Here is a 27,536-nt window from a genome sequence, read left to right on the forward strand (position 1 = left end):
ACTCAGCTCGTGGGGTGTACCTTCTCTCCCCATCAAAGGAGCGCCTGCGTTGGATACCAGGGCCTCTAATTTGCACAGCCGAGATTTGGAGGAAGTCCTCCTTAATCTCTTCCCTGAGTTTCCTATGATTCTCCTCTATTTTGTCCTCTAATTTCTGCAGTCGTGTTTCCACAGCTGCAATTCTGGCATGAGTTGGGCCATGTACGGCGTCAGCATATGCTCGAAGCTTTTTCGCCATATCGAACACAGTCTCATCTGTCTCCTCTCGCTTCATTATTGCTAGGGCAGAGGCGTATTCAGATGGTCCAAGTCGCACAAGTTTCCTCCACATTACAGGTGTACATGCTACTACGTCTGGATTCCTAGTTGTTACATCATCTGAAAAAATAAGCTCTGCTACTGCCATCTCTCTCAGACGTTGGATCCCCTGTTCTATGGTCCTCCACTGTGTCTGCTGCAAATAAAGGTCATCTGCACACAGGTATCTTTGTGCTATACCATCCAGAATCCGTTCCCAGAGGCTGTGAGGGCTAGCCTCCCTCATCATGCCCTGATCAATAACAGGGTCAAGCGACAGAGATCCCAAATGCCTCGCTTCAGTGCCATCCAGAACTGTAGCCTCCCCTGCAGCATCCCAAAGGCAGACTAACCAATTTATTATAGATTCATTAGGTTGTCGCCTGTAATCTTTTCTCAGGTCTCAAAGGTCCTTTAGGGAAAAGGAATCAATATTGGCTCCAGAATCTACACCCCTCGATGTAGTTTCTGATTTCGGTGAAGGTCCTTCTCCTGGATTATCATCATCATCCTCCACCTTGCAATCGGTCTTAGTTGTACACTTTCCACCTCTTCTATTAGCAGCAACAGCCCTTGGTTGAGCCCTACTGTCTGATTCAGCTACTGGCCTGGGGCCTGGGATACTAGCTGCAGCCTGAGTAATTGGGATAGTAACTAGTTTATCTCCCTGTTCCCTGTCTTCTGTCTGCTGCCCTTCCGTATCTAAGAGAGTATGATAAACATATGCCAGGGCCCAGCTCACTGTAATAATCCTTTTCTCCTTGGTATTAGCCTGGCACTTCTCTTTCAAATACTTTGCCACCTCGGCTGGGTTCTGAATTTGTTCGGATGGAAAGTCCCAGGCTATAGGGTCGGAAAATTCCTTTAAAATTTGGCCCATATCTTCCCATTTCCCACTCCACTCAAGATTTCTCCTACTTGGCTTTGCTGGTAACTCAGAAGTCTCATTAGCCCCTTTGGAAATCTCGGCTTTCATTTTATATAAACTGCAGACAGTATAGAGAACGCTTACTAAATTAAATGTCAGAAAGATGGTCTCTTTGACACTCAGGGGAAACTGAATATTTCCTAATAAAGATATAAACAATTCAAAGGAGAAGAGGGAAAACAGAGGCTGAAAAACCTCTTCCCCTGCTTCTCCCCTAACAAACTGAGTGCCCAACCATAACAACGAATCATCAAACATATTTACAACCTTCTTGTAAACAATCACAAACAATCCGAGCCCGGCCAATATTCTGGTTAGTGCCCCACGGCTACATAAGTTACGTATAAGGAGAAATGCTAAAGCTATCTCCGGGTAAGGAAATAACCCTAGACACCACAGAGGTAATAAAACCTCAAAAAACCCTAGGGACCAGAAATATTGGCAGGCTTTCACCCCGAATGCCATTATGAGTCCAGAAAAAAACATCCCGATACACCCACCAAACAATTAGAATCACCAATATTATTATTAAGGTTTTTTCCACTTTCTTTGACTCGGGTTCCCGGGCTGACAGTGCTCTCTATCCCATATCATGGACACCTTTGTTATGTCTAACAGCTGTTCCTTCCCTGTAGCTGGGCGGGCACTATGGGCTGGCTCTGCTCTCTCTCTGGCGTGGCTTGCTTGGCTTCCTGGCTTTTAGGCTTGCATCGCTGCCTTGCAATTTCTGCTTATATTCTTGCCCTTTCGTTTTTCTTTTCTCTTTTCTCTTTCTGCCGCCTCTGTGCTCTGTTTATTTGTTTTTTTTTCCTTTCCCTCTTCTCCCCTTCCCCCCCCCCCTTTAAGATTTAGGACCGGCACCCGGAGCTGATCTGACTGGAGGAGTCCGAGGAGGATCGCCGGGGCCGTGAAAGAAGCTCTGCGCCCTCCCCCTCACAGTAACCTGAGCTTTTTCTTTTCTTTTTTTTTTTTTCCCTTGTGTCGGGGGGTGTTTATTTATTTGTTAATAAACCGGTTTTTTCCACTTTGTGTTCAAGAGATTCCTTCCCAAACCCAGGGTTGGGGGAGGGGTGGTAGAGGTTTTGTTATTAGGGGATTCCTTGAAGGTTCTCCCCTAATTCAACCCAAACCAGAACACCCCCTAAACCCTTTCTTGTATACACCAGTATTTATCCTTGGAATTCCTTCCCTTGCTTTTAGGTCACAGTGAAGAACCTAAGGAAAGAAAGATTCCTAATACTAATCTTCCTCTTTTTATCCCAAACCCCGATTTTTGATGGTCTGGCTAAGGTAGTGCAAAGGGATGATCCTTATTTTCTTAAGCAGAAGCTTAAGAGGATGTGCTCATCATGCAGTGGTGAACAACCTTGTAAGATCACAGAGGTGGCCTAACGGCTTTTCACTTTTAACTGATTTAAAGTAGACTTGGATAATATATATTGAAAAAAACTGTATTACATTTGCAGAACGGGAAGTTACTTTCCCAACAGTACAGGTCTTCAAGGTTGTCCAGTGATTGCAAACACACAGTGTGTAGGACTGCAGACGTCCTGGATACTGCTCTCTGAGTATATGACTGCCCAAATGGTATTAAACCTTCCCCCCAGCTAGAAGCCATCATCTATGCAGGTTTTAGTAGCTACAGTTGTACCAAAAATTCCTGGTACTTAGTTGTTCTTTGAGCTAATAACTCATATTTAGTGTCACTGCAAGGTAAACAGCATCCACTTCAGGATAGTGGGAAAGAGGATTTCCAACTCCATCAGAAAGTACCTGGAATATTTCTACACCAAAAATGTTATCTAATCTAGCAGCAAAGTGTGAAGGACAAGAATTGACAAGGATCTGCAAGTCACTGCCTTGAAGGTTTTCTTTATTTGCACATTCCTGAAGCAGAAGAGGGACACTGCTCATGTCCTGGCAGGGGAACCTGCAGGTGCAGCAGGACAGGCCCTGGACAGCCGGTGGCACAGCAAGGTCCAACCTGCCACTTCATGTGCTTCTTCTAACAAGGGAAGGTTTGACCTTTGCAGTGCCTGGTGGGACCAGGAACAAGCAGGAAGACAACTTGAATCACTCGGTCACGTCAGGATAACAAATCAAAGCCCAGGATGCATCTGCTACCTGCGATTTATTTTTTGTGGATACCAATTGTAACTGAGGAGGAAAAGCCACAGCTGAGAAAAATAATCAGGCTGTTAAAAGAAAAGGGATCTGAGACCACGTTAGCAAAGAACTGTGATTCAGTCACAAGTTTTCAAGGTTTAAAATTTTAGGTCTTCAGAGCACCTTACTGTGGTTAGTTCACATTGCTGGCCCCCTAAATCTTTATTTTTCTTTTATGGAAAGATTGAATTAGAGGGAAAACCAGCATTTAGAGATCTGTTTGCAAAATGGCTGCAGTTCCAGGCTGTATGTAAAACAGTAACTTTATTGAAAAAACCCTTTTAAAAAGGATTGCATAGACGTGTATTCAGAGGAGTGGAAAGGACCTGAAGACAGCAACTTTTTGCATTTCACAGTGGTAACAAAAGCACCTGTAAATGGCAATTCCCCAGTCCTGAGCTTCCTAGTTAAGTGAGAAAGGGGGCTGTGGGAACCAAATCATGGTGCCACCAGGTGTTGTAACAGAGAAAAACTCCATGTTGTATTATATTTAACTACCACATACAAATTAAATAAATAAATAAATAAATAATCTAGTCTCCTTTCTAGCTACATGATTTGTAAAGAGTCAATTTTTCAGAATCACCAAAGGATGTGAGAAACCAGGAAAATACCTGGTATGAAATATACTTCCTTCAAGCTGTCTTTAACTGGCAACCAAAGCTGAAATATTACATATACTAACCTAAGTTCAAAGCAGTAAATGAATGATTTCCAGAATCTGTGCTCTATCACTCAGAAGAAAGTACTGTTCCAAAGTATTGCTTTCTGAAAGAAAAACTGCCATCATTGTTACAATAAATAATTATGTATGGCTGGTTAATTCCTCAGAGGCAGCAGCAGACTGCACGATTTTGAAGGGTATGTGCAGACTGTTTAAAGCACTGCTGTAGCTCAGACTGCACCGCTGTTTTCAGTGAAAAGCAAAATGCACCAGATGGTGAGTGATGCTGCAGCCTCCTGAAGTTCCAAAATAAGAGTAGGAGAGATGTTACTGTTGGAAAAGGGAGCAGTGCAGGAGTAGTAATCAGCAGGTTTGGGTTTTGCTGTTCAGGCAGCCACACTGAGTGATCACCATCTCAGACCCCTCGGTGACCATAGAGTGGCACAAACTGAGAGCTGAAAGTTTAATAAGTGGGTGGGTTTGAAATTTTGCATCTCACAGTTTCAAACCATGGACAAACAGTTCATGGCTCTTATAGTGACCTGCCTGTCAAAGACTATTTTTGAATGTGTACATAAAGACATTTCTAATTAAAAAAAAAGCTCATAGCTGTAATGAAAGAAATCTTGAAGCCCAGACAGGAGAAACTAGGGAAACGAGAACTGCCTCTGTGGGTCATAACAAAAGTACATGGGGATAGCAAAAGTACATGGGGATGTTTAAAACGAGGTCTTGGCATTTATGATCAAGCTTGACAATTGTTTCAGATTTCTTTTCCCTTTGTGAAATTAATGCATTTCCTCCTCAGAGGCAGTTTCTCAGTGCTTCACAACCACTGCCCCATGTTTTGAGCCAGTGCAGCATTGCCAAGATTAAGGTTAAGGTCAAGGTTGGGGCATAATCCCACCAAGAGGATCTTTGCAAAAGGCAGGAACAGCATCACAGAGCTCCAGCAGTCTTTTCCCTCTCAGAATAAAACAAATTGTGAAGGAACCATGAACAGGGGATTTCTCATCTCTGAACTTCAGGGAAAAAGGGAAAAGGGCTTTGACCAGTGATCTGTGACCAGTAATGAAACCTAGTGGATGGAGATCTTCATCTGGAATTAGAGTTCATTTATAACTTTCATTACAAGGAAGGAGAACATCACCTGCTCCCTCAGCAATGCTCACACATTATTTGATGGATTTCCTCCTGTTAGCTGAGCTTGGCACTAGCACCCTATAAAGTAACTTTAGATTTGGTATAATTCAGTACAAATAATAATATTTGTATTAAATAAACAATATTAAATAAAAATATTGTTGTAATATTAAATAATATTAAATAAATAATAAGAAGATTTGGTATTATTCAGTACAAATATAGTGTCTTCCCTGGGAACAAAACACTTATATTCTCATACTATCACACAGTCCAGAGTTCCCACAACAGGATGGAGGTTTGGCAAGTGCATTCTGTGATCACAAATTAGATTTAACCACCCTTATATTTTATGCTTACCAAAGCCATTACTTTCATAATGCTATGAAAAAACGAGACCAGTATGAAAAGAGTCAATACAATCACAAAGATTATCAAAGGTTATTCACATCTATTTGAAGTAACAACCATGGTACCAATGAATTTGGGATATGATTATCTTGGCCACCTGGAAATTGCTTGCACCACTTCACTGACACAACACATTCACAGTCACAGCCAAAGAAAATACATGAAAATGGTTATTGAAAGGAGTTTTAAGAACTCCATCAAGAACTACTTTGATATTTCACACCAAAAAAACTCGATGTAGTAAAAGCATTTGTAATAATATAAATTATTTGATTATTATGTAAATCACCGTGCATAAAGGAAAGTATTCCTTCTTCATCCTTGAACATTCCCTCAAGTTTAATTGGGAACCTAATTTGCATTCAATTAAAATTTTAAAGTTGTACTTACTTTCTACTTTGTTTGCCTACATGATTTAAATCGTAAGGGCAACTCTTTGCTTGTAGAAGAGGTGAGAGATGGAGAGTGGTTTCTGCACCAGTAGCAGATACACAAATCCAGTCTTAATGAACTTTTCCTCCTGCACTTGAGAACTCTGCATCTCTCTTTCAAGGCTGGGCACCAAGACAGACCTGAGCCACAGTTTCTGTGCTGAAAGGATCTGCCAGCTCCCAATGCTGCCTTCTGTTGGAGCACTTCAAGAAGTGAATTTGGCAAAGACACTGTGAGAGGTCTTGTACCTCCTCTCTGCCTAAATCCTTCCCTCCTGTGAGATACACAGCAGTGACTGCAGCTCAGTGGCTTATAGCAGGACAAAAACCTGCGTCCAGATGAACATTAGAAAGAGATTTAAATTTCTTTTTTTTTTTTTCTACATTCTATCCCAGAATATGGGGAGTCTGGGATTTGGGGAATGTAGGGAAATATGGCTTGATTTTATCAACTGCTCAGTGGCAAATCTGCACAGGATCCAGCACGTTTTTAGGACTTGACTTAAATGCTTCCAAAACAGATTAAGCAGAAAAACTTATGAATGGCACATTCTAACCCAGGCTTATTGTGATGCAGTCCTAACTGCATTCTTACACAGCCCTCCATGAGAGAAGTGAGAGTTCAAAGAGACACAGTGACTTTGCCTTGAAGTAGGTGAAAAGTATTTACCCAGCTAAAGCTGTGATAGACAAACTCCAGGAACTACTCCTGGGGTGTTTTACAATTATATTGCTCCTAATTAATCATCTCTGCATTTGTGCTGCTCTCCCCAACAGCCACAGAGCTGGATTCATGTCAATCATATCAGCTGAGATGCCAGTTTTGAACTACAGTGACAGGCTCTTGGACAAACTCTCCTTTCTACTATCTTTGGGGGTGTTCACTTCCAGCCCTGGGTCAGGACAAACAGCTGTGGAAAGAAAACATCCTGGCAGATGGCTGGAGCTGTTTGCTTCAGTGCACATCAGTCAGCAGCTCCAACAATAGCTCCTCAGTTTGCCTGGCAGCTCTCACCTATCAGGTGCTAATTAGCATCTCATGTGAGATCTGATACTTGACTGCCACCGGCGTGGATAAACTTAATATGCACCAACAGATCCTTTGTGATGTGTTAGTCTGAGAGCACAGCCACAAATGCAGCCTTGAAATGCTTTAAATATGGTTTTCAAAGGCTAGGTGTTGCTGGGGAAAAAAATTATAAAAAATTAGTTGTTTGTTCTGTAAAATTTCATGGGATTTCTCTCTTCTGCTGAGGCTGACAGGTTGCAGAGTTGAATTTGAAAGATTCCCCCAAATTCCCCTTGCTTTCTTCATGGCTGCTTCAGGGAGCTGTTCATTACTGACTTTCTGGACCAGCTGTTGAGGATGCATGCTGCATTAGTCCAGCATTCAACATGTATTGGTAATTGGGGTTTCCCTTAGATAGGAGGTGTCCCTCCACACCACTCTAAAAGCTCTTCCTTCCCAGAAGTTTTTGAGTCATCACTGTTTCCTCCTTCATCTTCCAAGGATGTTCCTAAGCCTAAATTTCTCACAGTTTTAAGACTAGAACACCAAAAGCATGAACTGATCACAGGTTTCTTTATATACTGACAACTGTATTATTTTTCTCAGCAACTTTAAATTTAGGCCTGTTTGGCAAATATTTTTTCTTTCATTTTCTGCTGGGCATCTACCTAAGTTGTGCGACTCAGGAAGGCTGAAATATCTTGAAAGCAGGTGATTATATTCTCCAGGTTTCTTCCCCTGCTGTCACCATGAGGAACTAAGCATGCACAACAATACACAGGAGTGTTTCTGACAGCCCAAACCAATCTCAAGTAAATCTGAAAAGCTACTTTATGCCACATCAATATGTAACTAAGCTCCAGGCCTGTAGATTTTCACAACCATTTCGGCACCAGAAATGTGTGGGCTGAAATATTTCATCTCATTTGCACTAGAATTCTTAACAAGACAATCAGCATTTTGGGGATTTCAGATGACTGTCAGGTTGTAACAGTTCTCACAAAGAGAGAAAGGAGCTGAGGTCAAATCTACAAATCCTCAGGAACAGGGTACACAACAGCCAAGCAATATTTTCTACTGTTACAAGGAAACACGGATCACACAGCAGTTTTCTTGTTGCATTCATGATAAAACTTGAAGCACTACTTTACCTTATAAGATATAACTAATACATGTAAATTAATGAATATTCTCAATCACACTGAAAAGATACTGCAAGAATCCTTATAGTTGCCTCTTGATTATTTATCATTTACTAAATCTCAATGAAGCCCATTTATTTCGTTTTTTCACTTATAATTTGTTTGCTAAACAAAAATCAGTGAAAATTGCATGCAGTGGGGTCCTATCCTAATCTACTCTAAAATCTAATCTAAAATTGTAGAAATGCAATTACCTAGAAGTGTTCCAACAGATAAATTATTTCATCCAATTAACAGTAATATTTTTCAGTCCCTTCCCCTTTTCTAGATACAGAACACACACTCACAAAGCAGCATCATGTTGGTTTTACTGAGAGAAACCAGGAATGTCATCAAAGTGATCTCTTCCCTGAAAAACAGCCATGGTCTTTAGATGATGGATTAACAGAAACCTTTCTGTGCTTCACTATCAAGCTGAGTACTTATCAACGGAAAATCTTTGCAATGAAAACAAATCAAAGCAAAATATCTTCCCCAAATCCAACTTTAATTAATTCCAGTGAAAAAAAAATTAAGAAAGGCTAAAATTTTAAAATTACACTTACCAGGAACAAAGCTTCCTTGGACCACCTCCTTATAAGCCCACCAGCCTTCATGGATTTTTGGTGAATTCTGTTGAGCTAGAAAGAAATAATCAAAGAAACTATAAAATTAGGGCAAAACATAGGACTTAATTAGCTAAACTTTAAGAACTTTAAACAGGGTACTATCCTCTACAGAAGAGTCACTCAAGTGATCTTTATTCAATTTACAGAAGCATGCTATGCATATGTATCTCAGAGAACCTTGTCCCTGTTCATCACACAGTAAAATATACTCTGCTTTGGAAGACTTGATCACTAAACTTAAAAATTCAGGTAGAAAATGATGATTTATAGGACTACCAGTGGCTTCTGTGCCACCTATGAAGTCAATATGGAATAAAAACACAGAGAAAAAAAAATGCTCAGTACTGAATACCTGAGTCCAAGTTGTCTGACTAAAAAGCAGTTTCTCCCCTTCCTTTCCTGAGTTTCCGAATAATCTCTCAGATTGAGTGGGCAGAAGTGGCAGAGTGATCCACAGCCAATAATATCTGTGTCTGTCACTGCTTCACCTCATCCCACGAGCTCCGAGTTCCAAAACCAGGCCAGAAAGGCACAGCCCACAGAGTCCCCAAGACTGGCTCAGGCTCCAGTGCTGAGGCAGGAATTTGGTTTTTCCATCTTCTCTGTCTGCAATGGAGCACCCAAATCTGTTTCCCCCCTGAGCCACCCAGCTAAGCCTGGCAAAAACAGAGACTGGCATCTCTGAAATGCAGCTCTTTCACAGTGTGAGGGCAGCTGGGAGCATGTAGCCTTGGTTTTCTGCCTGAGATGTTTTGGTTTTCTGAATTATTTTTTTTTTCTGTAACCAAGAAAAGTGTTTTTGTAGTTGTAACTTTGTTTTTCATTCCTTTCCCTAGAAGGGACTTCTTGATGTCCCTCTGATCTGACCAATGTGAGTGGTTTGTCTTTGTGTCACCAATCAGATTGGTCTGTGTAAAATAGTATATAAGGGAGACACATCCCAAAAATAAAGGAGCCATTTTCAGCCTTGTGAAACTCGGAGTCTGTGTCGTTGTGGTGTAAAACAGTGTCAGGAGCGTATGACAGCTGTAGCTGGTCTATGGCTGCACAGATAATTTGGCCTGACACCAGCTCCACCACCCTGGCTCGTTAGAGGATAGAAGTTAACAAATCCCCAGGCACATTACTGACAGGTCAGGTTCAAATTCAAACAAAGGAACCTCAGCCAATCCCTTTGAACCAGGAATGCACCCATTGGCCAGTGAGCTGGGCGAAGTTAAAACCTTTAACCAATCATGTGTAAGCACAGGAAATTTGAAGCTCCTGTATAAGGGGGCACCCAACAATAAAATTCAGCTGTTGCTGCATGATCTCAATGTGTTCTTGTTGCATTCCTGTCTCCAACATCAGTGACAGGAACACAAGAAAATGTTTCTTTGATCAGTATTTTGAAGGTTGTAGCAACAAAAAGCCTAATCTTTGGATGAGGTTTGCCCCTCATGGGACCTGTTGCCTAAATGATTTCTCTAAAGCCCTGAAAAGCCAAGAGCAGAAAGGTCTTGACTGGTCAAGTGTGCTGCTCTTTCTCATCACCTCTCTTTGTCCTGAAACTGGAACTCAAGCAAATTTTGTGGTCAAAATGTAAAGTCTCTACTAACTGGAAATATTTTCAAATAGCATACAGACATGCATCAAGAGAAACTTTTCAGCTGATCTCCATAAGAAAGAAGAATTGATATACAAATACATTATGCCTTCTGTATTTTGCTTGTTATGTTCCTATTTGGAGCATCTCTCCCTGAGCTGCAGAAAGCTCAGTTACCTTGTGCATCATTTCACTTAGATTTTGGGGTTGTCTTCTTTTAAAGACACTTTCAATTTCTTTCACAAGGCCAAGATATTTTTTTTTTAATATAAATATCCAGCTACAGAAGATGCTGGATTTAGCAGCTTTTTGCTGCAGTTTCACTTCTAAACCACATATTATTTATGAAAAATACAACTACCCTGGGAAAAGTTCCAGCAGTATAATAAAGATTGTTGCTGTCATTAAAAAATATGAAGAGGATGTGAAATTCAGGCTAAAAGGGATACAAGATAAGGACCATTACATACTGTTCTATCAAGTTACAGAACGGTATTTATGATTTAACTGACTGTAGATTGCAGAAACAAAAGTAAAGCTGAAGTTAATTAAATGCACTGACACAAGGACCAATATGCTGCCTTTACCAGAATCCAGCCATGCCAGTGAGATGGGGCACATGTGGATACAGATTTCTCCTTGCAGGACTGACCTTGTTCCATAAACTGAGTAGTGATGTGTTACACTGAAGGGACTGTTCTACTGTGCACCCTTTACAGTCTGCAGATGAAATTGTCCTCATATTTTAGTTTTTTTAACACTGCCTGAAGAACTCCAACTATTCATGGCTTGGCTGTGCTAGACTGCACTGTACAAACATTTGGAAAATGGCAAATCCCAACTCACAAGCCAGATACATGAGCATTGTTTCTATCTAGTCTGAACTGCAATGTTTTGTATTTCAGCACTTCCTTTCATGTCCTCAGCAGAAGTTCTTAAAGATTTCAAAATGGCTGTAGGAGAGGATACTAAGGAGTCCCAGCAAAGTAGAGCCATAATTCTTCTACTTAAAATTTCCCAGGAAATTACACTGTATTAAAGTGCATCTTATAGTCATACACACAGAATTGGTTCAGCCAGGCAGAGGCAGATGCATTTTAGAAGGGGCTGAAAAAATTATCTCTCTATATATAGAGATAAAAGCAAGCTAAGACTTTGAGTAGGATGGGTATTTTCAAATCCAGCTGCCTAATGTCAGCATTCATCAAAATGTACACAATTGAAAAATATATTGCTTTTTCCCACTCTAAGGCAATCTAAATGATACATGCCAGGTCCAGAAGAGAAGTATAATCCACTTTTTGGAGTTTATATTAAACCAAAATTGAAACATGCTGGCTCTGCAGTTCTGCTTTGGTGGGTTACCCCAAATACTCACAATAGCTAATTCCAAAAGGAATAGCAGGAAAAAAAAAAATTTGATGACATTTTTTTCATATCTGCTGCATTAGGATGGAACAGGCTGTATGAAATGAGCAAGAAAACTAGATTATCAAAGCTCTGTACTAAATAATTGGATGCCAGTGCAGTTGCTTCAGCTATCAGAGAAGAGCATGACCTGGCATCCTTCTGCACATTCTACAGATATCAGATCCTTATCTCTTCAATTCACATGAAAATGAAACACAGAAAATACAATACCAGACTATGATGTCGTGCCCTGGCTATATCTAAGGTAGAGGAAGAGCCATGCTGGCAGCACTGCTGATGTACAGAGAATTGAGTCCACTGAGGAAATCAAGAGGCAAGGCAGGTGGGGTTGTGAGGGGGCAGTCAGGGTGACAATTTCCAGTGCTGTGCTCTTTCCTGAACCCTGAAACCTCAATGTTTTATAGCAGTCCAGGCAAAACATCCTGCCAAGTAATGCAGAGAGTGACTGAACACAGATTTCCACTCTGCAGTTTGTGTGAAATCCAGCTTGGTGCCAAAGATTTACTTGGATGAAGCCTACAGGGACTTTACTTAAAAAGGGAAAAGATTTATAAAGCTCTCATTTTTCTGAATGCAGAAAGGTCTGGTAAGGCCAGGGAGAAAAGTTTGTCTTCCAAAAACTTCTCCTAAACCATCACTCCAATCTGTGTTATGCAAGTGGGCAAAAGGACTTACGAAAGGAGGAAAAAGCTGTTCCCTATTTTTGAAGCGTAATCAGCCCCGTACCTGGATTAGTGATGGTACAAGGGAATATAAAATTAGAATGAACAGCCATATGGACAATCCTTCCTGGGAATCCTATCTGGGACACTCACACCTGATGCACATACAACACAGACTCTCTACAATTGGTGTATTAATGCCCATCTGGCAGAATGGCTCTGTGCCTGAGTAAACAGGTTCAACCTTATGGCTCAAGGATTGTTGCCAAGGAAATGGATTCTTCCTATGTGCTACCTCATGACACATGAAAATAGCAAAAATCTCTCAGCATCCTTCTGATTTCAGTTAAACTATTGTGCCTCTTCCTGCAATTCTCCCAAGGACCATATAAAGAGATATGTGGGCTCTTTGTGTGGCCTGTGACACTGCTGTGGTCCTACCAGAGCACTGCTCCTCCACAGCAGCTCCTTGTCAGCAGGGGGAGAGTAGAAAGAAATCCCATATTCCTGAAGAGGGAATATCTAAAAAAACCCAAAAAACCCCCACAACTTCCATTTGTGATACCTCCAAGGCTCCTGCTTTTACCACTAAAACCCAGAGTATGGCTTTTGCTTCCTAGAAACATTGTTTGTTTTGCAAGCCATGAAAATAAACACGATCCTCTGAACAGACACTGCAGGTAACCTGCACAGGAGCTCTGTAACAGCAATTTTTAGCAGCAGCACTGTATTCTGCCATGAGCAGGGAGAGTCCAAAACGACACACTTGTCAAAGTGCTTGAGGATACTGAATGACATCCATTTGTGCGGTGTTCCCTCCCCTGGCACTGAAATCTCTGGTGTCTGAGATTAGTAGCTCTGCTGACACAACACCATCAGGTCAGATCCCTTTCAACAAAGCTGCTGCAGAAGAGACAGAATATTTGTTTGGAGCTCATATAACACTTGTTCTGTGTTCTACCATTCTTTCAGATTCCTGTAGCTATGTCTCATTGTGGGGCATTAAAATTACAGGCTAAATTCTTCAAGCTGTTGTGCATTCCTGTTTCCTAGTGGCTTCCATGCACAGGGAAACAGCATCGTACAGGATCATAAAAATGCACAGTAAATGCAAACAGCAAAGGTGCCAATGCCTCATAAAGTCAGCAGTTAACTCTTTTTAGCTTTGATGCTAAAGTAAGTAGCCTCATGTTTCAAAAAGAAGAAAAGCTATTACTGAGTCAGTAAATGTATTCTGAAATTATCAGATAGCACTGAATTGGATACCAGGGACCACGATGCAGATGCTGGAATACCCGCATAGCATGTGCAGTGCTAAGGAGTCTGCATCTCGCTGGAATGCTGATGTTGACATAACACAAAATGCTGCAGCAAATACAGAACGCCCCTCAGTAAATATGCCTATTTGCAGGATATAAACAAGCCATCCTACAATCACTTATTTACTCTCTATACTTACGTGAAGTATTTGTCAGCTTCTATCTGATGGCATTGTTTATGTCACTCACATCTGAGCCTGAGCCAAGAGTAGAATCCTGCCAGATCAGAATTCTCCATTCACTTTACTGCCATTTATGAAAAATACAACTTTTCATGTGTGTGCCATTTCCCACACGTGAAAAATGCTAGACTAGGGAGAATCAGGCTTGAAGCAGGTAGGAAAAGATCTTTCTCCACCTGCATTTTATTGATCTGAGCACTTCTGATTGTTGTATCAATTATTCTGCAGGTTTATCTCATCTTACACCCTAGAAGTCTTGCTTGACTGGTATTGCCCTGGCAGTAAATATGTAACAACATTTTTATCATTGTTACCTCTACTACATAGTTATGAGATTAAAAAGAAAATCGGCTGCAATTATGAGCATAACAGTACATTAGCTTCATAATAAACTTAGTGAAATGCATTAAGTCTTTGCTAATGCTTGGATAGGAAACTCACAGAAAAATGGCAGAGGGTCTGCTACAAGAAAAATAAATCCTCAAATCTGTGATAACAGTGGTGAACACTGCAAGTGAAAGATATATTTACAAGGTATTAGACACTGGTGTGATCTTCCCTTAGAGACCTTATCCTGGTTCTCTCCCAGCCAGCATAAGCCTATTGCTCAGCTATTTAACACTACTTGATTTTTCATCAGAGCTCCACAGTTCACTCTGAGCAGCTTAATCACTCTCAAGGTGTCTTAGTCAGTCCCTGACAAGTAATCCAAGACAGCTGGGCCTAATGGCAAAGATTAAAATTAGAGGGATTTCCCTGCGGTGTTTCAGAAGATCGTGAGTCTCAACAGAAATGTAGCCCTGCAGAAAACAGTACAGGGCAGTTAAAAACAAAATAAAAATAAAACTGTAAGAAAAAATTAATTGTTTTTGCTGGTCTCCATTTTCACAATCTTATGCAACACCAACTTTGTAATTATTTTAAGTAGTTCTGATTACTGAATTTTATATGGATGTTTTGTGCATTGTTTAACCCAAGAGTAGGTTACCTAAAATTTGGAGGGAAGACAGATTACTCAGTCTAAAATATGGCTTTCAACACCTTCAGTCATACAAGTACCAGCTTTTGGCTCAGACCAACAAATGCCTCTTAAAGCAAATAGGATACACTTGTACAAAGTGGACCTGGTAACACGGGAAATAAGCAGATGCAATCAGCTGAGGATTCATCCCTTTGTAATTAATATTTAGTTTGTTTAAAGAAAGTCTGTACATAATTGCAGCTGTATTAAAGATGGTTTTATGCAGCCTTTTTATATTAAAGACTCCAACAACAGGTATTTCAGGCACTAAATAAAGCATCACTTATAGATGAGTAGTTACAGGACAAGAAAGGTTGGCCTGCTTATGAATCCCACAGCCTACACTGTGAGCATCAGCATATGCTGAGGGTGGAAAAACAAAACAAAGGATTATAAAGGGATCAATAAATAAAATGCTTTCATCAGCTAGGGTATACTTTTTTTTTCTTTTTTTCTTTTTTTTCCCGTTTTTTTGTTTAGGTTTTTTTTGTTTGTTTGTTTTGTTTTGTTTTGGTTTGGTTTGGTTTTGTTTTTGTTTTTTTTTCTGGATAACATTTTGCTCAGAAAACATGCAAATGCTCTTTCATTTAAGTTAATACTCTCCAATACCATAAATCCTTCTTCCTCCATCTCCATGTGTAAAAGCTCTCACTGCTGCTGTGAATTCCAAGCAGTATTCAACACAAGAAAAGTGGATGTGACCTGATTTTATCACATCTGAGGCCAAAAGTAAGGCACTACCATGGGAACTCTGCTCTGGCACAGAGACTTGACTATTCTGACTATTTTCTATTTATTGTGATTTTGTTTTCTGATAAGATTCCATTTATAAAGCTTGGCCAAAGGGTTAGATTTCATATAGACAGGCTGATATAGAGGCAGGGAGCAGTGACAGTGTGGGGTTACACTGTAACAAAGCAAGCTGTTGCACCTACTGGGATGGTAGAAATAAAATTATTTAACAACCTCTGTCTTCTGACCTTTGAATAGTATCAAGCCTGTGCATATAAGCTTATGTATAAGCAGGACTAATTCCCAATAATGTTTATGAAGACACCCCCAACTGGGCATTAAACTCTCCACCACTAACTCAATTTGTGGAATATTAAACATCCCTATAAAGCTGCTTTCTTTTTAACGTGACTAAAACACATGTCCAGGAGTCTTCATAATGTAAAATATGGTGTTTGCCCTCTCCAAGAACATTAAGGAAGCACTGTAGTTAACGTTATCTGCTTCAGTTTTTAAATAATACATGTTTCATGTTTTCTTCTTTGGCAAAATTTCACTTCTGAAACAATTGAGAGACAGGGAACTGCTGTATGGCTCTCTCTGCGGTCTGGGGAAGTTGAGCAGTTCTGAGTGAGGTTTTACCTACAAATTACTATCAACTAGGGATGCAATTCTCTGCTTTCTCAGGTCTCATTCATATCTATAGGGCTCATACTACTTTTGTAGGAGGTACTGCTCTCTTCCTTCTCTGGCACAAGGGTCAAAATTTCTCCAAAGCTGAAGCATTGTAGGAAATAAAAGCAATTAAATTATTGCTGAGGAAAAAACCATATAGCTGTACAGCAAAAACTGGAACATAATATTGATTACAAGGAGTAGAGGACTCAGCACCTTTCACCTCTGATGGCACACTCAGGGCTTCAGGGGTCTCAAATCACATTAGTACAATTTGGCTGTCTTGGTGTTTCCCCCAGTCTCTGGTGGGAGCATCAGCACACCCAGCAGCCCAGCCTGTGTTGTGTTAGATGGGGTAGCTCCTCTCCCTTGAGTTGTTTAACTGTGCCTAGATATAAAGTCTGAAAAGTTCTATAAAATAATGAAAAGTCTAAAGCTCTATAAAATAATGCAATAACAAGCAGCAAGGTATCTCGTGATATCAACTTCACAGCAGCTCTTGCTTTCCATTGGGCTGCACACCTTCCACTCTCATCAATTACCAATTTCAGCATGGTTTGGGGACACTCAGCAACTTCAAAGAAATGGCCTCAATATCCTTGAGGCTTTAAAGTTCAATGCATAATTAATGCTAAGTTAACAGGGTTTCCTCTAAAAGGAAACCACTGAGTTCCTTCCTGAGCAGCACATACAGTATCAAAGTCTCATCAGGTTTCCAGCTCTCTGCACTCTCTAAACACAATGTTACTCATCAGGAGTAGCACAAACAATTGGGGACTGTCCTGTTAGTTGCCACAGGCACTTATTTTTGTTGTTGTTGTTGTCCCAAATCTCTCACTTCAAGAAAGGGATATTACTTCTTCATCAGTCTCCCTATGAAAGGGCTGTGTCCAGAATTTAAGTATTCATCACTGATTAGGCAGACTCAAGGGATATAAAACAAGGCCTTCCAATTAACCTCAAGAATAAAGGTATGGCATCAATATCAGGAGCTTGATCCTAGAAAATACACATAGCTTCAAATCCCATGGAATTCTAGAGCATGTGGAAACTTGCAGTCCAGAACGTGATATGGAAACATTTCAAAAAGATTCATATTACACAGAGAATTCAAAAATGCTTAAGCAATACTATAATGACCCTTTCCCATGGTTTTGACAAGGGACATAAACTGAAAAAGGGGAAAGGGTGTCTTCAAAGCCCCTTAAGGACTCTGCAGAACCAGGAGTGGCAGTTTGTGGGTCTTGTACAAACTACTCAAGTCAAGGCAAACTGATGCCCATGCCTGGGACAGGCAGAGTCCTTCTCTCCTGGCTGATACCCATGCAAAAGCAACGTGACAAACAACACCAGCCTTCAAAAGGTAATGGCAAAGGGGAGGCAAAATTATTTTGATTACAAGGAACTGGATTCAGAGTCCCAGATTTTCAGACTTCCTGGGGCGGACACTCAGAGCACTTAATCCAGATCATCTCTCAACTGGACAACCTAAATCCTCAGCACTTAAACTTGATCTTGATGTCCTGGAGTTTTCTGGGATCACCAAGGAAAAAAAAAAAAAAAAAAAAAAAAAAAAAGTTTTTCTGGCCATTATGAGAGGGACCTGCAGTGCAGGAACAGAGGAGCAGGAGGAAAAGTCATTCCAGTCAGAACAGCTGTAAGCATAAGGCAAGACAGATAAGAAAATAACATTTTGTTCATCTCAACTGCCAGGCATGTTGTGTGTCAACTTTCCAATTCATTAATTACTGCTTAGATATTACAGTGATCACACCCATACTAATTACCTAAACTTAGAGCTTCTATAGTCCCATATTTGGGACTATTTTCAAAAGACATTCCTAAAAATTGTACCAGTTTGGGAGCACTGTTTTTATCCTGCTTGTCACATAAAGATGTGAAAGAACTTTTTGTTTTTATTTTTTTTTTTTACTTTGTTATATTCCTAACCTTGCCAAGAGACAAATCACTCCCCATACCTCCCTCCCAACCATTTCTGCCTCCCTGCAGTTCTGTGGGCTATCCCCCAGAGATCCCTTCTACCATCCACCTGTACATAGTTGTATTTATCCATTGATCTTGGAAGAAAAAATTTCCTTCCAACTCATTGGGCTGATTCCTGAGGCTGAATCCTGAGGCAGCAGTGCTACTGTGGCACTTGGATGCAGCTGTCATCCCTATCCCAACTAACAATACTCCTGACTAAAAACAATGCACCTTGGGTTCCTTCTGAACCCAACTGCATTTCTTGGTTTCTTGGTCCTTGCAAGGACCTTCTCAAACACTTAAGCCATGAGTCAAAAGCAGTAATTTGGATTTGCTTCTTTTCTCTCTCCATTTTAGTTCTGAAATAAAGATGGGAAGTATTTCATGCTGGCTGTGAAGAACCTGCCTGCCTTCATTTTTCTGGTCTGGAATTTTAATTGCTTTCTAAATTACTGATGCACAAATCCCAAGCAGAAAAAAACAAACCCCACACCTTCATTTAGGTACCTGTTGTTTATGGCTTTGTCTTCCAGCCTTTTGAGATATGAGACTTTGGATACAGATAAAAGAAAAAAAAAATCAGAAGCCACCAAATGTAGGAATTTTAAAAATGTATCGATTTCAAGAGAACTGTAAGGAGAAATATGCCACTGTATAGATTTCATCAGGGGTTTCCAAGCTTTCCCTCTTTTCATCTGTGTGGTCCTGTTTCTTCCAAGTCAAAATCCACTGAAGTTTCAGGCAGTCTTTTATTCTTGCCAGTAGCAAGAGGAAAGAATTTTTTTTTGTGAGGGCAAAACCAAGGAACTGGAAATAGAAGTCACAGATTTGAAATGGAAGTGTTTCCTTTCTTATGAGCCTGGTGTATCTAAAGCAGAGACACCTAGTAGTTTTTAGTGTCCTTTGAAAACCAGAGGGTTTTACACCTCTTGTTCAGGTTTCTGAACATCTGCCCATCAATAATACTCACTGCCTACCTCATTTAATTTATAAAAATACTGAACAGTTATCCATATATTAATAAAATATATATTTTAACCTTAAAAACCACAACTACAATGCAAGAGTACAAAATAATATATTCTAAGAGCAGGAACTCCTAGAGGCCCAGTGCACCAGCTTTCAAAACATCAGAAATAGAGGGAAACATCCTTGAATTCAGGCAAATTCAGAGTAGCTTTGTTTCTTTCAGCTAAGATTTTTACTGTACTCACTGCTGATCAGAGAATGCTTCAGTGAACAAAGCTGGATAATAACCCTGTGTCCTGGGTTGCCGCGTAGGATGTACACAAAGTATTTACTCTATCATCATCTTCATGAACTGTTGAAACCAGGTGGGCTAGTGTTTTACCAAGGGTGTCTTCTGCTAATGGCCTTTGGGGTGTCTTCTGCTAATGGCCCATCAACACCTGGCCCATGACTCACAGGTAACTCCCTCCAGGAGTTATCTCTGTTTAATGGACCATCAAGGAACCACTTCACAACTCCTCATCCTATTGTGAGATGCTCTGCCCAGGGGGAGGAGCCAAGCATTCTCACCTGGATATAAGCTGGTATGTGGGACAGTGCAAGCAGCCCTGACCCACTGGATTCCCAGAGGACCAGAGCTACCAGACCTTTCTACAGGATCACTGCTTCAGGAAGACCATCTCATCTGGACTGCTTCCACTATCCTGCTCAGGTTGTATTCTGACTCTGTCAGTGGTCCTTTGTATTATTGCAGTTATTTTATTTTACTTTTACCTTTTTACCTTTCTTCTTATTAAATTATATTTCTGACTTGGAGCCTCTCACTTGTTTTGCTTTCAAACCACGACACCCTGGTAAATTCATTGCAGTGCAGCTGCCTGCAGAGCACACCACAGACCCTGGGGACACACACAGCCCATATCTGATTATGGACAAAATATGCCTGCTAAGTTTCCTACATATGCTGAGCACTGTGGGTGAGAACACAGAGTAGTGGGATATGCCTGTCTACAGATCTATTTCCCAAAAACTGTCTCCTGTTCTTGCCTCATTCCCCATTTTTCAGCCTTTCCCACTCAAGCCTTGGATTTACAGGTCAAGAAAAAGTTGGAGATACAAATGAGGATGCTGATGGGAGAGGTCTGACTCCAGTTGTTTCCAGTCCTTTGATCTTCCAACTAGAATATACTGAATTTTATGCATAGTATCTCAGCCAGCCTACAAAATCTTCAAGTCCACTTGCAATAACCTCCTGAATGTTAAGCAAAGTACTCAGGAGATTAGCAGTTTCTAAAAAAATATTTGGAATACTGGAATGAATCTATAATAAACAAAATATTGCTTGTGTCAGTACAAAATAAGGAAGTTTGAAATTTGCCTCACAGATATTAAAATTGTCAGGAGAAACTGAGCTAATAAAAATTTATTTTGGTTCTCCCCTTGGCATAAATTCCTGCTGAGCTGTTCATGGAACTCTGCAGTGACCACCAGGGAAACCCAGCGAGGGCTGATGAATCCTGCACACAAAGCAAAGTCCACCATCTCTGGCTGGGTGACCATACTATTACACAACAAACAATACTACTGGTTCTGTAAATTTGATTTTGAGACCAGTTAAGCAGATTCTTAGGGTCAAAACTGAACGACAGAACTGGCAAGTATCTCACACTTGGGGTCATTTATCCAGTTTTCAACTTCATCCCAGGCTGGTTTCACTGCAACTGGCATGAGGCAAAGGCAGGATTTCCTTCAGCTACAGAGGAAACTCAGCTCAGTACCAGAAGATGCCAACTGACTTTACACTCCTCAGCCTCATTCCCACCTTTCCATACATGCTCTGAGTTGATCCAGCCACACACTGAAAAGTAACAAGTGTTTTCTACTTTTTTCCTTTTTTTTTCTTTTTTTTTTTTTTTCTTTTTTTTTCTTTTTCTTTTTCTTTTGTTTTGTTTTTTTCTTCCCCCTCCCAGCCCCCGTGAAAGTTGTTGTGGTCATATGGTAGAACCAGTGTAAAATACAGGTTGTTTGGGAGATCCCATTTTTGCACTGGAGAACAAAGAGTTTAACCAAGGCTGCACCTGCTTCAAACTATTCTGTCAGACTTCTGGCCAAATCCCTTTTTCTCTGTGTGTCTCCAGCTCCCAAAGTTAGATCATGTCCTCTTTCCACAGTTCTCCAATTCATGTGTTTTATGGTCTTCTCACTGGCTCAGCACAAGGAGCTTGAGTTTATAATTCTCAAGTAATGCCAGCAGCCCGTGTAAATCCCAGAGTTTTCTTGTCCAAGTGATGATTAATCAGATTTTTAACAAGACTGACGCAGCACTCTGCAGAACACAGCACTTTGATAAATGGTGCTCTCACAGCAGTACACCAGGGCATTCCAGAGCACTCAGACTGATAGAATTCTCCTGATTGATTTCAAACATGCACCAAGTACCAGCACAGAACAAACACAAGGTTTTTCATGATCCATGTGCACCAGAATTTTTCTTTTTGAGAAGGGATTTCTTTACCTGTGATTTTCCCAGCCTTCAGGTGGGTTGAAGAAGATCTGAAGAAGGTGGCAGTAGATTTGTGCTGCTGCTGCTGCCCAGCTCTGCAAGGCTATGCCAGGAGCACATTCACTTTATATCATTATTTTCTGCCCTCAGAAAGCAATCCTGAGTGAATGGGAGATGTCAGGACAGTGCACAAAGCAACCTCTGACAGTAATGAAATAAGTAGTATCTGTTTATCCCATAGAACCAGGAGATTACCCAAAAATAATAAACTTTGGGTTCAGGCCTTCTTAAAAGATTTTCTTCAATGTCAATCCAGTAATGCTCAATATTTATCCTAGCAGTTGTAAGGCAGTATTTATTCTAACAGTCTTTGTAGGGATAACATGGATGGGATCTGAGTGGAAAGGAGATCTGCACCCTTCCCTCTCCCCTATGACAGAAACAGCTCACAGTAAAAGAACATTTTTTTCCCCTTTGGGTGGTATTTAATTCAATTGGTCAACTTTTTGGTGAATTTGGCATAAGTAAAATGGCACTTTGGCATGATTGGCATTTAGCAAACTCTACCTTTACCATATAATAATGTCAATATATCCTTTCTTAAGTAGCTATTTACATCAAAGAGTAAAACAAACAAACAAACAAACAAACAAATAAAGTTTTGTGGGCCATCAAGCTACATTACTGAGTATTAAAACAAACAAACTCCTAAAGACTAGATATTCCATTTTGGAAATGAAGCTGATAATCTAAAAGTGATCACTAATCACTTTTCATCAGACACCTTTAAAGACTTTTCAATACAGTTATAGACCTGTCATAGATCAGAGGGTAAGCACACATTAAAATGCTAGGCATTCTCCATCCTGTTGCTATTAAACACAGTGGGAGTCCACAGATAACTCTGCTGGAATTTCAGTAAATGTCAAGGTGATCTGGAAGCTCAGGAAATTTCAACTGTCTCAAAAAGCTCAAGAATTCTGAAATCCTGCCACCCTCAATATCGAGTGCTCATCTCTCTGCTCTCCCCTGAACAACTTTTCATTCAGCCCAGCAGTAAAAATAGTGACAAGAAATGCTAAAGACAGACTAAGAAAAAAAAAATTAACCCTAGACTCCAAAAGCCTATTTAAACAATAGATGGACTTTCTGTCCATCTGCATTCAGCAACATTCTTGAATTTAGTGTGGCATCATCTGCACTGGTGTTGTGTGGAAATGTGGTTGACAGTGTAGTAGTAAATGACATAAGGGACATAAAATGGCCTGTTTCCTTAGGATAATTATCAACTTAAACAGGCATTTTGTATAATTCATCATATATTCATCATCATCCCATTCCCTAGCACTGTTTCTCAGTGAAGTCAGAGTCTTGTGCGGACACCCAGAGGGGCTCAATCAATTCATGTGAAGTCAGTCAACAGAAACTAGTACAGTACTAGCAGGGCTAGTGTCACAACTCCAAACACAATTTCAACCATAAATCAGCATGAATGAGGTCAGAATCCACTTAAAATGTTAACAGAGTCATCTCTATTGAGTTTTAGTAATGTAATAAAAACTGGCGTAATTTACCCTATTTTGAGTATCAACTAGCTCCAAGCTGCCCTGCCTCACATCAATCTGCATTAAGAACAATACAAGATTTGGACCTGTAAGCCTCCAGACCCTCAAGGCAGCTTTTTCATTACTTTATAGTTTGCCTAGGCAATTATCTCTGTGAAATGCAGTGCAAAGCATGACCATTCTGATTTGACAGTAAACTGTGAGTTGGCTGTCTCTGACCTACCCAAAGAGGGTTGTACACCCTGAGCAGCAACATCTCTTTATTTCTACATAATGACTACTAGGAAATATTTTGAGATATTAGACTAAAAGATATTGTTAAAGTAGAAAGTACTGCTTTAATAGCTTCCATTTCTCCAGGCTTTGAATTAAGAACCACAGTCATTGCTAATGGATGAGAACAGGACATGTTTTACTTTACCTTCTACACATGCTGGTATCCTTTGATAAAAGGCTAATATAGAAATTTGTTAATACTCTTCCATGCATTGGTAGAGCTGGATGATCTGTGATCCTCAATACACAAATTAATCAGCATTTTAGGGGCTGGATGAAGCCCCTAAATTACATATGGCCCACAGTCACATTAACAGCATCCTATAGTAACATGATGAAAAGGAGATGAATTTTAGTGTTTGCTCTTTCCTCTAATAAAGACATCAAAAAGACCTGTCTGGACTTCATGAAGGAAAAGGTCTCCAAACAAGAGGACTGCTGTCCTTAGAAGGCTGTGATATCTCTGCTGAGCAGGACACAAAAGCTGTCTTGTTAATGGTCTGATCTTCTTTCTCCTCTACTGCAGGTTGGTAAAATCCACAATGACTTCAAGAGAACATGATCTGAACCCAGATCTGCACCCAGAAATTACTGAAGAACCTAATGGTCCCTAGGTCAGATGTGTTGCTTTGATACTTTAGCCTTCTGATATTGTTCACAAACTTTCTAGTGGAGTCTCTCACAAACGTAGCATAAACAAAAGCAGGTTGTTTTTAATTTCTCTGTGTGATGGACTGCTGGTTTGACCACTGGGGTCAGAGGGGTGTTCCTCTCATCTCCCAATCCTTAATCAAATCCCAAATCCTATTTAAACCCCAAATCATAATAAACTGCCCTTCTTTTCCTCACTTCGACCTGACAGGTGAGTGCGTTTCTTTTGTGTCCTGAGCAGCGATACAGATGAACTGTCAGAACTTCAGCTGAGGTTGGTAGCTGGAAGTAGAAAAGCTGGGTAAAAGGAGAGGCCTGGGTTTGTCTTATCCTTTCCTTTATGATGCCTGTTTGAGTTTTTTTCCTCAGCCTGTCAGTTAGGACTGAGCTTAGAGAGAAAGGGATGCTGCTGAGAACCCCCAGTGCCAAGGAAAACCCTCAAAGGCTCATTAATTAAAGCCACCCAGGCAGTGCCATGAAAGGCCAGGTCAGCCAGACTTCTTGGCACTTCATGGCAGAAGCATCACAGATTTTTAGTACACAGCTCAAACTCCCAAAATGTTTCAGTATCATTCCCTGAACATTTCTGAAGAAGTGGTGTCCTTTTTCTTCAAATGTGCAAATAAATGCCAGAGTCAGAGAAAGATTCTCTACCTTTTAGTAGACAATTGATAGCCCCAATGTACATTTTCACATGACTTAGACTTTTGGGCCATTTGATACGTATAAAATATTTCTCCCATTGACCTGTTTCACGCAGCATTTCTCTAAATCAGGCCTTGGAGGAAACTAAGAACACGCAATCAATGACCACCCTCAAAAATTTGGTTAAAGTGTGTTGCCAAGCAACACAAATTCTGCCAGAGACAGTGATAAAATTCTCTTCTCTAGATAAGCCTTACATTCCTTTTTGACTATCTTTTATTCTTCCTGCAATCCCTTACTTTATTCACTGCATCCTACAACCTCTGCATTAAAACAAGAATGTCTTAAATTAGTGTCTTTTCCCACACAACCCTTGCAATGGAATTTCTGAAGTGTTAAGATAAACTTCAGTTGTGAGGATGTACAAATTCCTCATTTGCTTCACCTCTCATGTTTTAAGAAAACTTTAAAAAAAGCCCCTGTACCAAACAGCCTAATTTAGTACCTACCTAGGTGATCACAAAATGAGATCTTTCCAGTCTTTGTCCCTCACATCACTACTTTCTCAGACTTCTTTTTTCCCCTCTTTCTGCCTCCACCATTCCACTGCTCCTCATTTGGACACAATCCTCACCACAGCAAGTGTCTGCTCATCACCCCAGCACAACTGTCTTCATCCAGCCATTCCCAGTTGCCATTCCAGCATGTCCCAAAATCCAGTACAAAGCCCTTCCTTTGGTAAAATGTAGGCTTTGGAACTTATTTTGAGCTCGCCAAGGAAATCTGTTTCCCTCAGATGCTGACTCCATTTTTATCACACTCATACATGCATATCTGTGCCTGTGTGTGATGTGGTGTGCATCTGTGGGCATAGTATTTGCAACCATAATAAATGTGAATGTGATTTATATCAAGGAACAACAGCAGATGAGATCAAGCAACCTGGGAAAATTCAGGAGATGAGACATGAGTGCTTCCCTTTAAGAGTGGGTTATAGAAGAGTTCCTGGGAGTAATAGAGGGGATATGCCTAAAGTGAGTCCCTACACCAGCAGCTACAGCAATGAAAGGACACCTGAGGATCATGGACAGAACCAGGGGACACAGCTGAGAACCTGCTTTTTCAGCTTTTTTTCTTCAAAGCTGCTCCACCTCCAATTATCCCATGCCCTGGATGCAGGCAGAAACAAGTTTGGGAACGGCACTAATAAGCAGCAAAATGTTGGAAAAAAACCACACAAAAATAGGCAGCAAAGAGAGATAATTTTAAACCTTCCTGCCATCACAGGTAGAGGTTTAGGAATCTCCTGAGCCAGAGGTTCCACTGCATTAACCTAGGAAAAACTGTGAATAATAATCCTCACAGCTTTCACCTCTAGGAAGAGATGGCCTCCTGCTAGGACAACTCAGGTGTATATTTGGAAAGATCAGTGGAGCTGTGCTTTACTGTGCAGATTATCATTTAGGCTGTAGTAGCATCCAAAAGCTCCAATTAGGAGGAGAGTTCCATCCTGCCAGGCACCAGATGAATACCCACAGTCAGGCACGCCCTATTCCAGGGAGACAGGCTAGGCTGCCTTCATATGTTTCTAACTGGCCTCTCCTTGAAACTCAGCCTGATTCTGCAACATTTGCATATTGCAGCTGTTGGTTTACTCCACTGGACTGGAACATGAGAATTACTTCAGTGCATCCCTTGTGGAATGCAGGCCTTGCCAGCAGACTAAAGGATAGAACCCAGGGCCTAATGATAAGTTATAAAACATACCTTCATCCTCCAGGCTCCAAGTATTTGACAGAATCATCAATTTTTGTCTATCATTAAAAAAAAAAAATTATCTCAGCCCCGTAGGCTCAATAAATAGGACATTCATGGTTCAGATATCTTTAACTGCCTATGGGAAGTTGATAGATCCATCCAGATCTTTCAGGTGACATTCTGACCTTCCTCTCATTTGGGGAGGAAACCATGGAAAGAGAATAAAGAGAAGAGATGATGTGCATCCATCTCCCTAATTTTTCATTCTGCATCTGAAATGAATTGAAATCAGCCCCTTCTGAAACAGCCTTTTCTAGTGCTTTTTTCATTAGGATTACTAACATGTTATTTTAAACACCTTGTCTAGGAGTCTTCAAAAATGCAGAAATGTTGAACACCTAAATATGACATGATGTCCATGCTGCCACTTATAATTAAAAGACTCTACGAGAGGGATCATTAAGCTCATTATAGACATCTTAAAAAAAAATTGATTTTTGAAAGGCTGATAAAAGAACAAAAGCAAAGTCAAGGTCCCACTTCAAATAAATTCTACCTTGTAGATTACAAGGAGAAGATTCTCTTGGGGATAGTGGGAACTAAAACTAACTGTTGCCTTTCTTCAGGAACAGGGATGTTAAGGTAAAGCACAAGGGAAAGAAAGCCACATGGAGCACTTGTAATATTTCAGCATCACCAGAGTTGTACCTGGGAAGG

The 27,536-nt window shown here is 40.5% G+C and overlaps 1 protein-coding gene across 1 annotated transcript in view; it reads right to left on the minus strand.

Annotated features, from left to right (window-relative positions):
* CA10 (carbonic anhydrase 10) overlaps positions 1-27,536 on the minus strand; it is a 474,049-nt gene that overhangs the window by 432,638 nt on the left and 13,875 nt on the right. The window contains exon 2 of the mRNA XM_083874768.1: positions 8,797-8,871. Within this exon, the coding sequence (XP_083730894.1) occupies positions 8,797-8,871 (75 nt within the window). The remainder of the gene's footprint in view (positions 1-8,796; positions 8,872-27,536) is intronic.

This window comes from Zosterops lateralis (assembly GCF_965231275.1).
Source record: "Zosterops lateralis genome assembly, chromosome: 18".
NCBI classification, from domain to species: domain Eukaryota; kingdom Metazoa; phylum Chordata; class Aves; order Passeriformes; family Zosteropidae; genus Zosterops; species Zosterops lateralis.